Source organism: Rhinoderma darwinii, chromosome 5 (assembly GCF_050947455.1).
Source record: "Rhinoderma darwinii isolate aRhiDar2 chromosome 5, aRhiDar2.hap1, whole genome shotgun sequence".
Taxonomy (NCBI): domain Eukaryota; kingdom Metazoa; phylum Chordata; class Amphibia; order Anura; family Rhinodermatidae; genus Rhinoderma; species Rhinoderma darwinii.
The window spans coordinates 266,171,933-266,183,990 of NC_134691.1; the positions used below are offsets into that span (position 1 = coordinate 266,171,933).

Consider the following 12,058-nt stretch of genomic DNA (forward strand, 5'->3'; position numbering starts at 1 on the left):
ACAGTCATTTACTACCCACAGTCTAACACCCGGTGGTGCCCAACTTGCAGTCCTCCGGCGAAACTACGACTTCCAGCATGCAATGACTGACTGGTAGAAGGCAGGCATGCTGGGAGATGTAGTTTAACTATTGTAGCGCTGCCGGTTGTCTATCCAGAGCATTACGGTCCCTCCTCTTCCTGACTGCAGACGTGTCTCTTACAAGCGGTAGTGACTAATTCATAGCATCACTACCCAGTACTGCAATATATTGCACCAGCTGTCAGACACTGCTCTACTATGGCTACTGATAGTCTGGTAAAGGAACTGCGGGCCAGGGTCCGGGAGCTAGAAGAGGAGCTGAACAGGGTCAAATGCAGACATGAAACCCGCAGAGCTAAGATTGTGACGATGAGTGCAGAGGTGGTGGACTCCAACCCATACAGGTACATCACTCAGCTGGCTGTCCCCCAGTCCGTCATGTCTAGGAAAACAGCACTGGGGTGCATGGTGGGGAATTCCTGTTGGTCTAGGTTACATGCTCTTGTGTGTGGCAAATAGGTTGCACTTTTTTTTAGAAACTGTGTCCATGTTATCCATAGCAACCAATCAGAGTCCATGTTTCATTTTTCTAGTCATGTTTCTAATTTATGTAAATTTGGATCAGCACTAAATCTGCAGGTGAATTGCGGACCCATTCATTGCTATGGGCCCATGCACACGACCGTGGTTTCCACGGTCCGTGCACTGGCCAGGAGCCTGGACCGCAAAAAGATAGGATATGTCTTATTACGGGCCGCAATTGCGATCCAGGCTCATTGAAATCAATGTGTGCACGGTCCGTGTTTTGTGGGCGGCCCACGGATGACACTCCGCGGCCATCTGTGTCGCAATCACTGGCCGTGCACACCGCTACAGTCATGTGTATGAGGCCTAAATATCACCGTCTTAGGCCCCATGCACACGACCGTGCCCGCAATCACGGCCCGCGATTGCGGGCACGGCCGGCAGCTGACTGACAGCCGCATTTTCGGGCCGTGCTCCCATACAAAGTATGGGAGCACGGCCCGCAAAATGCGAAAGAACGGACATGTTCCATAATTCCCGGAACATTTCCACGGCACTGACACCCTTCCGTAGTGCTACGGAAAGGTGTCCGCGTTCAGTGCAAGTGAATGGGTCCGTTTTTTGCTGTCGTGTGCATGGGGCCTTAAAGGGTACATGACCAAAATCAGAAACCATACAGAGTCTTTATTAAAAGGGTTGACTGGTTTACTGCCGATGTCATTTACTATTATACTTTTTTTGTTTCCATTGTGCCCCATCTCATTTTACTATACTCGCGCTACATGTACAGAACATGACCATAAATCAATTCCACAGTTATGGATGAGATTGTGGCCGCCTCCGCACAAGCACTCGTGTTTACATTTGCGCAGGTTTAGTGAAAAGGACATTGAGGTACAGTAGAAACCATGAGCCCCAGTTTTCAAAACCCTGTAAAATAATAACTGGCATTGTTGTCCAGAGCAGCCAATGAGAGCTCAGCTTCATTTCTTTAACTGCTATGGAAAAAGTAAAGTTGCACTGTGATTGGTTGCTACAGGCAACGAGGCCAGTTATTATTTTAGACCGGGTCGATAAATAAGGCCAAATAAGTCGTAAATGCCGTCGTTTATTTATTTATTTATTTATTTATATATATATATATATATATATATATAGGAATTCAAAAAATAGGCAGCACTCCACAGCATAGTAGTCAAAACAGTGAAAAACGTTTATTCACCCATATGTAAGATTGCTACGTTTCAGTCCCAATCTGGACCCTTCTCAAGCAGGAGAAAGGTCCAGATTGGGACTGAAACGTAGCAATCTTACATATGGGTGAATAAACGTTTTTCACTGTTTTGACTACTATGCTGTGGAGTGCTGCCTATTTTTTGAATTCCTAAATTTGGACTATTGGTCGTGGTCTGGAGGCTTGCACACACGAAACCCCTGATAGAGGTGATTATTTCAAGATTTGTGGTGCGGTTCTTCTTTGTATTTCATATATATATATATTTCTTACAGGTCTCCAAATGTAAGAATTATATATTTTTTCAATTGTTTACAAATTCAGACTAGAATAGACTTAGGCCCTGTTCACACTGAGTATTTTGAAGAGTTTTTTGGCGCGGAAACCGCTCCGCAAAAACCGTCCGAAAATGCCTCCCATTGATTTCAATGGGAGGCGGAGGAGGTTTTCTCCCGTGAGCGGTAAAACCGCCTCGCGGGAGAAAGAAGGGACATGCCCTATCTTCGCGCGTTTAAGCCTCTGACCTCCCATTGACATCAATGGGAGGCAGAGAAAGCGTATTTCGCAGAGTTTTTTGCCCGTAGCACTCAATGGGGCGAGCGAAAAACACCACGATAATCGCAGCAAACTACGTGCAGGAAGGACAAAATCTGCCTCAAAATCCCAAACGGAATTTTGAGGCAGAATTTTCCTCCTGCAAAAAACTCAGTGTGAACACAGCCTTAGACATCTGTGTATAATATAAATCATACACCCAATGTAAGCAAAGGTATTATTCATTAAACATATGATCACATTAATTATTTTCTCATGGCTTAGTAAATAAGCGTTCCACTACACCTGTTTTAACATACCAAGATAAGTCCTAGTTTGGCGCTCATGCACACATCAATGCCATGTGCACTGACCCTGTAGGGCTACATTCACACAAACATAGCCTGCCTCGGACGTGAAAAACTGCAGTTTTCCACGCCCGAGGTGGACACGTGCTGGACGTGTTATCACGGATCCCCCACGGACTAGAGTCCATGGAGTGACGGGGTAAAATAGGACAGGTTCTATTTTTCAACGAACCGTTCACGCACTCCATTGACACAACGGTCTTGTGAACGGCCCCATTGAAATACATGGGTCCGTGTGACGGCTGTTGTTTTAACGGCCGTCACACAGACGAGATTCACATTCGTGTGAATGAGCCCTTAGGCGGCAGAATGAGTGGCTACGGGTCTGTATTACTCCATGTGTCACTGTGTGATGTCTCTGAGGAACTGTATTCGCTACTAGAAGAAATGCTTCCGATGAAGCATAGCACCATTTTGTTTTCTCATGGGTTGTTAAAAAAAAAAAAAATTGGAGGTACAGTATGGGACCATGGGCGCCGTATTACGGATTTTTATGACACGTCTAATATGGCCATGTGCATGAGACCTTAGACTTTTTTATCGCCAGGTGGGAGTTTTTCGTAGTTATTCCCACATTAATGGCCTGTGCTTAGGACATGGATATGATTGAAAGGGGTCGGTTAGTCAACATTGATAGGCCATCCTAAGGAATACCCTTCTAAGGAAGAGAAAAGAGGAGGTCCGGAACATTACCGGATGAGATAGGAAGGAATCAGTACTCGGTGATGGTATAAGAAGCGTTCTCAGTACAGTTATGTTTTCATTTTTGAGCATAGATGGGAATCGTACCTTATAGTGGGAATGGCTGCAGTATACACATGAACAATTTTAAACTAATCTAAAAGAAGCGTACAGTATCTGTCATCGGAAATCTGTATTTTATTCCAGCATGATGTACATTTCTATGAACGCTGCTCTTCCCTGTGAAATAAAGATAGTGGAGAGGACAATGGCTCTCTATAATCGTGCAGGTTACCTTTACCTTGCGTTTATCAACTGCATATGACCGATCAGGGACACTGTCTCACCTGCTACAATGTCACACACTTCATTTTTTATCCTTGAGTATTTGATCATTTTGAAAGTGCAAAAACCAAAAAGTCCGTTTTTTTTTTTTTTTCCCCATGGCTCTCTACAAGGCCCAAAAAGTTAATTTGCTCCAAAGCCACAGTTTTGGAGAACTTCCCTGTTATCCTTATCGGCCACCGCTGAACCTTATGTTCAGGCCATCGCTCCGGAGTGGCTTTGTCATGGGCCGCGTGGGAGTCTGCATGTGAAATGGCACAGAGTGTCTCCTGTACAGACTCTTGGGCAGCTCATGACAACACTGTGAGGCTTGCAGGAGGACCAGAAGAGGTCTCCAGCACATTAGCTTTGAGGTAAGTGAGTCTTTGCGGGATGTAGAGTGCCATTCCTATGAGCAAAAGCGGAGTCATGCTTTAATTACTGTCAGATCATTATTTCTTGTTTTTTTTTAAGACATTGTTGCAGTTGTGTCTTAGGGGAAAGTACCCTAATAAACATAGTTATGCCGTGTTCATTTTTTTAACACTTTTTTTTTTTTTTTAAGCCGATTAATGGCGCTGAAGCGAATGGGAATTGTCCAAGATTATGAGGTAAGAGATAAATATTAGTTAAACACACTTTCTAGTATATTCTGTACAGTTTGAAGACATTGCTTCTGTAAGGGTCACATTTTAATAGTCACCTGTTGCATATCAAATGTATTTTTTTACAATTTTACATAGATAGTCTATGCTTAGAATAAGCCATCAATGTGCGATCAGTGGAGGTTTGACTCCTGAGACCCCACTAATCGGCAGAGTAAAGATGCTTCGCCACTGCCCCTTCGCTGCAGTACCCAACACTGACCTCTGTGTGTACGCCACTGGAGATACCCCACAGTAGAACACACCTCTTTATGGAAGAGTATGTCATTGTGTCTGACGCTTGGGACCACCACCGATGAAAGATTGATGGGCGATCACATTAGACGACTCTTGTGTGAATTTAATTTTTATAAAATTAGATATTGGCTTATTTCGTTATGCGTTTGGTTTACAACATGTATACATTTTTCAGTTATCTGATCGTATTGTCTGTGTATAGATCATCTAAAACCATTAAAGAAATGAAAACTTCAAAGACTTGACCTTAAAGTGAAATTTTTAATTTCTCCCCTAGAAAATCCGAACATATACAGTGGCAGTGGTGGGAGTTGGTGGTGTTGGAAGTGTCACTGCAGAAATGCTAACAAGATGTGGAATTGGTAAGGTAATACATATTTCTCACCAATTTTAAATATATAATTGTTTTTTTTCTTTTCAATACAAATTCGACAATGTTTTTTTTTTTTACATTTTTTTTTTTTTTTTAAACATTCAGTGGTTAGAAGCGGGCTTAAATGTGTTTTCCCCGAATCTTAAATTATCACCTGTCCTGTGGACAGGTGACAATTCTCTGATCGCTGGGGGCCCACCGCTGTGAACCCCACTGATCGTGAGAACAGGGGTCCCAAACCCCCAGTTCCTCCTCACTGCACCCCTTGTAGTCTGGGGGAGCTTGAATTAAGCTGCGGTGGAGCATGCACACACTACTCCATTCAATGTCTATGAGACTCGCTGTTTCCATCAATCCCATAGACTTTGAATACAGCGACATTGCTCCTGCTCAACTGCCGCTCCGTTCAATGTCCTCCTCACAGCAGTCAAGCAGTGCGGAGAACAGGGGGTTCAGGACCCCCGTTCTCATGATTGGTGGGGATCACTTTAGTAGGTCCCCCAGGAGAAAATTCTCCTCATTCAGGAGAAAATGAGAAGGGGGGTTGCCCCTTGGATCGCGTCACAGGGAATTCCTGTGACGCAATTGAGGGACATACCATACATGGGCAGACGGCCCGGGGTCCATTGAAGGACCCCAGGGCTGTCCTACCATATTTCCTGTTAGTGCATACCTAGGTATGTCCTAACAACTGCCTATGTACTATCAGTACACCGGCTAATGTACTGTAATATAGATATATGCCAGTACATTAAAGTTTAAAAATAAAGTAAAAACAAAGTAATGTTAAAATACACACAGACCTTTTTTACAATAAACATAAAAATAAGTCTCAATACATAAAATATACACATAATCGGTATTGGCGCGGCCGTAATAACCTGAACAACAATTTTTTTGCATCATTTATGATGTGTACGCTGTAAAAAAATTAAATAAAAACTTCTTTCTATCACTTATTGTGGGGCACGAGGTGGGATGATGAATTTAACCTCCATGTGCCTCACATTAATAGTAATTAACCCCATCATGTACCTTACACATTAACCCATTATGACTGAGAAACATGATGGGGTTAATTACTATTAATGTAAGGCACGTGGAGGTTAAATTCATCATCAAACCACGTGCCTCACATCAGAAAATGGAAGAACTTTTTTTTCCGCAATACTAAACGAAGTATCGGTATCTAAGTCCAAATTCTGGTATCGTACATCCAAGTAGGGTACAACTTGTAGAATCACTACAGGAGTAAGACCTTGACATACTTATAGGTCATAGACTGAGTAACAGCAGCAGCTTCTAAGGCCAGCAGTATACCGTTTAGTATTAAAAGGGGCATGGACTCTAGAGACACAGACATGATAACCATTTTACAAAGCAATAGTGAGGCCTCCTCTAGAATATGCAGTTCTGGGAAATATTTCCCCAACAATGGATGATTTGGAAATAGAAAAGGGCAATGCAGTTAATAAGGGACATGGAGAAAGAATTCAATTGAAGAGGCCTTTAAAGCCGGCCATACACGTGAGATAGTTGTTGACTAACAGCATTTTCCATCCGACTTCAGTATAAACATGCGTTCTTGGCTCATCCCAGCATGCATTTTTATTTTAATGGGATAGGGGAATAAGCAGCTGCCCGACACCTCTGGTTACAGTTTATTGCCCATAGAAACAAAGGATCGGGCATATTGGAGTTTATCTGCATTGTGGTAGAGTCTGGATGGCAATATAGAAAAAAAATTGTCGGCCGAAATTGGCAGCTTCGGCTGATTTCTTATTTTGTGTTTGGCCATCTTAAGCAAGACCTAAAGAGTCCCTGTCGATTTAACAAACTCTCCATAAGAAACTGTAAGGTTCAGTGTTCAACTACGAAAAGCGTTCTTAGGCCCTGTTAACATCACTTTTTGGCCTTCTGTTTAGCGTGTATGTCGGGAAAACTCCCGAAGTACACACTAAATGTGTCCATAGGGCTCCATTGCTAGATGAAGGCCAAAAGAGAGTCCTTTTGGTCTCTGCCGATATACGTTAGTATACCGCAAAAAAAAGTGAATGAAATACCGTAATAGACTACACTTTTCCATCTCGCAGAGTACAGTAAAAAAAAAAAAGTACATGTTAAATGTACAGTATACTTCTTTTTTTGTTTTTTTAACAATGTGAGCCTATAGGTGACGGTGACCTTAGGAAGTGACCTCCCTGTCCATATATTGAGATTATTGTTGGAGCTTCCCCACGACAATAAATCGACTGGAGCAGAGGAGATCTGCGCCCCCTGGCATCTGAAGCTGGACCTTGAATGTGGAGAGCAGTTTGGTGGAACACACGGGGGCAACTGGATCACATGTACCCCCTTCACCCTGCTCCCTCCACCCTTTCTGCTCACTGGGAGATCCCCCTCCTCTCCCACTGAGTAGCACTAACATCAGGAGCCTTGGAACGCTGGTGGCTTCACAGTAAAGCACAGTGTCCCCCAGCTTTTTCTGGGCTCAAAATCTCTAGATGCTCTCTACTTGCTAGAAGGGAACAAAGTGCAGCTGGGAGTGCTGCCGGATGGCTGGGAGCAGTGGTGGTGTCCCTCTCTCTAAATTCTATTGCTTTGTTGGGGACTATGTCAGTTAGGTCATTGGAGCTTTCCTGGGCCGAGATAAAAAAGCAACTGAAGTCGCCGACAGATCATCGGGATTAGAAGAGGGGAAGCTCTCTCCCGATGCTCTGTCCAGGGGCTGCTGATGCTTGTGGAGGCTTTTGTACAAAGTTTCCCCATCAAGCAGGATTGAGTGGTAGAGAGGAGGAGGGGGCTGTATAGACCACGTAATCCACTGACTGTATACCTATACATCGTGTGTCCTCCTGACGCAAACCTATGATGGAAGGCAAAAGCGTCATGTAAACAGGGCCTTAACTGTAAGTGCCATGAATATGTGGAATATGATCTGGTTTTGACATAAACAGTGTGTTACCTCAAGAGAGGCTTAGCTACTTGTAAATATTAATCCAGTCTGATTGCCGCTTGGAGTTAAGAAGGCATTTTTGTTTTTCCTATTAAGGAAAATTGGCCCATGCCTTTTTTTTATATATGTATGTGTGTGATTTTTTTTTTGGTTTTGTTTTTTTTTTATGCCTTCCTCTGGGTCGTCAAGGGTTACATATGATTCTTTTCTTTGTTCTCTCATTCCAGCTGCTGCTATTTGACTATGATAAGGTGGAGCTGGCAAATATGAACAGACTGTTCTTCCAGCCACATCAGGCTGGGCTTAGCAAAGTGGAGGCAGCTGAGCACACACTGAGGTAAGGAATTGGAGATAGATGCGGGACCTATGTTGAGAACAAGGATCCCCCAAACCCTGTTCCACCCGGTAGCTGCCAGTGGCCACCTCCAGAAAGAGAACGAATGGTGTGGTGGCCACCCATGTGCGTAGCTTTTTCCATTCTGTTCTTTGGGAGATACAGAAACTGCCTGCAAGGGTATGTTCACACAGGGCCGATACGCTGTATAAAAGTCTGCAGTGTATCCGACTTAGAACCCGCAGGGAAATCCGACCGAATATTCGCTCCAAAGGGTATGCAGATCTTCGGCCTGATTGACTACTGCGTAAAACAGCCAACAGAAAAAAAAATGGCAGTGCGTCCTTGCTTTTCCAGCTAGTGTGTGTCTAGGCCGCCTCCTGTGATGTTTCTGTGTGATCACATGTGATAAAACATCATTACAGGAGGCTGCCTATGCACACAGGCCAGAAAACCTGAGACCCTTTGCCATCGGAGCGCCATCAGAGGTGAATATTGTCGTCTTTTTTTTTGGAATTTGCAACAATTTTACTTCCTCATTGATTTCACTTGAAGGAATATCCGCAACAAATCCACAGCGAAGCTGCAACATACATAGAGAAGCAAGTCAATTTCTGAATGTTTTCTCAGCAGATACTTTACACAGCGTGTGGATGAGATTTCTTCAAACTTCATCCACTTTGCTGCTACTGTAATACGCTGCGGATTTTCTGTCCTCAAATGCAGATGCAAAATCTGCAGCAAATTCCGCAAAGTGTGAACGTGGCCCAAAGGAATTCTTTACCCTATGACTATACATTTAAATGTAAGCTTATTGTAGAAGGGTAGATGAGCTCTTTATCTGGAAACAGTAAGGCTGGGATCTCCCCTCTCGCGTGTTTGGCGCTAAACGCTACAAAACTGTGCCATTTTCGCCTTTTGACCGCCATGTGTGAACCCAGCCTAATGGGAATAGTAATTTCCTCATATGTCCTTCTGTTCTTCCTTGCAGGAATATAAATCCTGATGTCCAGTTTGAAGTTCATAACTATAACATCACAACTATAGACCATTTCCAACACTTCATGGATAGAATAAGGTAAATCTTTACAATTCCGTATATTGATTCCATTAAACGTCTTAATATGTTAACATTACCATGACATCAGTAAATCTAGTTTTTAAGCAATTAAAAGCATCATTCTGCTTTTGACAAAAAAGCCCCAACACATATATATACTCCACATATTTAATATTCCCATAACCATCACAACTTGTACTGTTTAATATATACGCTTAACATAAAAAAAGGGTTGCACTGAGATTTCAGCTAGTAGGCAGAAATCCTATGTTCTGTCCTACATTTTTCCACTTCTTTCAGTAAGTGACGTTCTGCTATGTTAGGCCTCATGCACACGACCGTAAAAACTCCCGTTATTACGGGTCGTAATTACGACCCGTAATAACGGGCTCATAGGCTTCTATTGGCGACGGGTGCCTTCCCGTTTTCTCACGGGAAGGTGCCCGTGCCGTTGAAAAAGATAGAACATGTCCTATTTCAGGCCGTAATAACGGCACGGACAGTCCATAGAAGTCTATGGAGCTCTCGTAATGACGGGTGGCTACATGTGTGCACCCGTCATTACGGCAGCGTTGCTAAGCGACGTCAGTAAATAGTCACTGTCCAGGGAGCTGAAAGAGTTAACTGATCGGCAGTAACTCTTTCAGCACCCTGGACAGTGACTACCGATCAGTATAAACCTGTAAAAAATAAAAATAAAAGACGTTCATACTTACCGAGAACTTCCTGCTTCCTCCAGTCCGGTCTCCCGCCCGTTGCCTTGGTGACGCGTCCCTCTCGACATCCGGCCCGATGTCCTGGATGACGTTTCAGGCCATGTGACCGCTGCAGCCAATCACAGGTCAATCACAGGCTGCAGCGGTCACATGGACTGCCGCGTCATCGAGGGATGTCGGGCTGGATGTGAAGAGAGGGACGCGTCACCAAGACAACGGCCGGGTAAGTATGAATTTCTTTAACTTTTATTACAGAAAAGGCTGTCCCTTCTCTCTATCCTGCACTGATAGAGAGAAGGGGCTGCCGATTAGTGCAGTGCTATTTTGCCGCCAAAAACGTGCCCGTAAATACGGGTGGAATACGGTCGTGTGCATGAGGCCTAAGGCTTTTTTTTTTTTTTAAATCGAGATCGCACCACTATTGTCATTTGGCTGTGTCTGGTACTGCAGTCCCGTCCACGTGAATGGATCCTTTTTCACATCCCGTACAATCCCTTAATAATAGACATTATAAACTGCAGACTGGTTATCTTGTAGTGGGTTGATCTACATGGTAAATTACCAGAATAATAATTTGTTTTACATGAATTTGAGTGACTTAATTGTGGTTTTTTTCTCTTCTTCCAATTTTAGCAAAGGAGGATTAAAAGAAGAACCAGTGGACCTCATACTTAGCTGTGTTGACAACTTTGAGGCACGCATGGCAATTAATACTGTAAGTAGAATGAATTATATTTACAGTAGATTTTGTAATACAAAAGAGAAGTTAAGATGCGCTGTAGAGGGGTGCCAAGAGGACGTTTATTTACGTAAACTGACACGGAGACAGAATTGGAGTGGACAAGATGTTTTTTCCAGTTAGGCACAGGTCAGACTATTAAAAAGGGACCATTAAAATTAACTATTTACCCAAAACATGGAAGAGTATAAACGAAGGCGTTTGAATATCTACGATGTCCACAATAAAATCACCAGTAGCCGCTCACCACCTACGTTCATACAGAAGGGTACATGGTGTGTCAGTATAGCAGTCCATGCACATTCACTTCTTCCTAAGATGTTTCCTACAGTAACAGTTCTTATTAGGGAATCACAATGAAAATTATATCTTTGGTTTCCAGTTTAGATCAAAGGAATTTATTCCATATACTTAGGCCCCCGGCTATAGCCGTAATCATGGTCTGTGATTACAGGCACGGCCGGCTGCGACAGTTACCCGCGTTTGCGGGCTGCGCTCCCATTATAAAGTATAGTAGCACGATCTGTAATTTAAAAAAAATAGGACATGTCCTATTTTTTGCGGATGCTTTCAACGGCACGGACACCTTCCAGTAAATAAACAGGGAGGTGTCCGTGGGCAATAGAAATGAATGAATCCGTACTTTAAAAATTACGGATCAAAATTACAGTCGTGTGCATGGGGCCTTACACTTTATAAAAACATAAGCACTTGTAAAGTATCTTTAAAAAAACTTTGCACGCCAAGCAGGACGTGTTTTTAAAGAAACCTCACAAGCACTATATTTTATGTTTACGTTCAAGTATTTGGAATAAAATTCCTTTTATCTGCAGTAGAGGTGTCCTGCACGATCATCTTCCTGTCATGTATTCCAGGAAACGGAGCGATATTAGAATTTTGTCTCCTTTAAAAAAGAGCAATTGCTGCTGGCTGGAAGATCCTAGGAAGCCGTGAATGTGCATGGAACGATACTGACACCATTTTCCCTTCTGTATGCACAAAGATGGTCCGTTACTGCTGGTAATTTTATTGTGGATCCAGTCTGTAGCCACCGAGTTCTTTCATACTGGTTTTACAGAAGAACTCTCGACTTTTCCTTCTCTTGCGTAGCTCCGCTGAATTTCAGGACTCCTTTTGAGAGCTGTATTGGCACGAAAAATTATTTTGTGTTTAGACCAAAATGGTGATCTAAGTTCGGTTTAGTGTCTGAAGTGTCTGTTATCCAGGTGCTATCAGAACGGGCTTGAATCATTGTAATCGTGGGCTGATTACTACCATCTCTGTACTTTAT

The 12,058-nt window shown here is 43.2% G+C and overlaps 1 protein-coding gene across 2 annotated transcripts in view; it reads left to right on the forward strand.

Moving 5' to 3' along the window:
* UBA5 (ubiquitin like modifier activating enzyme 5) overlaps window positions 1-12,058 on the forward strand; it is a 101,318-nt gene that overhangs the window by 74,638 nt on the left and 14,622 nt on the right. Inside the window, exons 1-6 of one of the 2 annotated variants that reach the window (XM_075827106.1) lie at window positions 87-425; window positions 4,253-4,298; window positions 4,867-4,956; window positions 8,146-8,255; window positions 9,244-9,330; window positions 10,662-10,743. In XM_075827106.1, the coding sequence (XP_075683221.1) occupies window positions 280-425; window positions 4,253-4,298; window positions 4,867-4,956; window positions 8,146-8,255; window positions 9,244-9,330; window positions 10,662-10,743 (561 nt within the window). In that variant the 5' untranslated portion in view covers window positions 87-279. Of the gene's footprint in view, window positions 1-86; window positions 426-4,252; window positions 4,299-4,866; window positions 4,957-8,145; window positions 8,256-9,243; window positions 9,331-10,661; window positions 10,744-12,058 lie in introns of those variants that run through there. The other variant, XM_075827107.1, reaches the window with a different exon arrangement.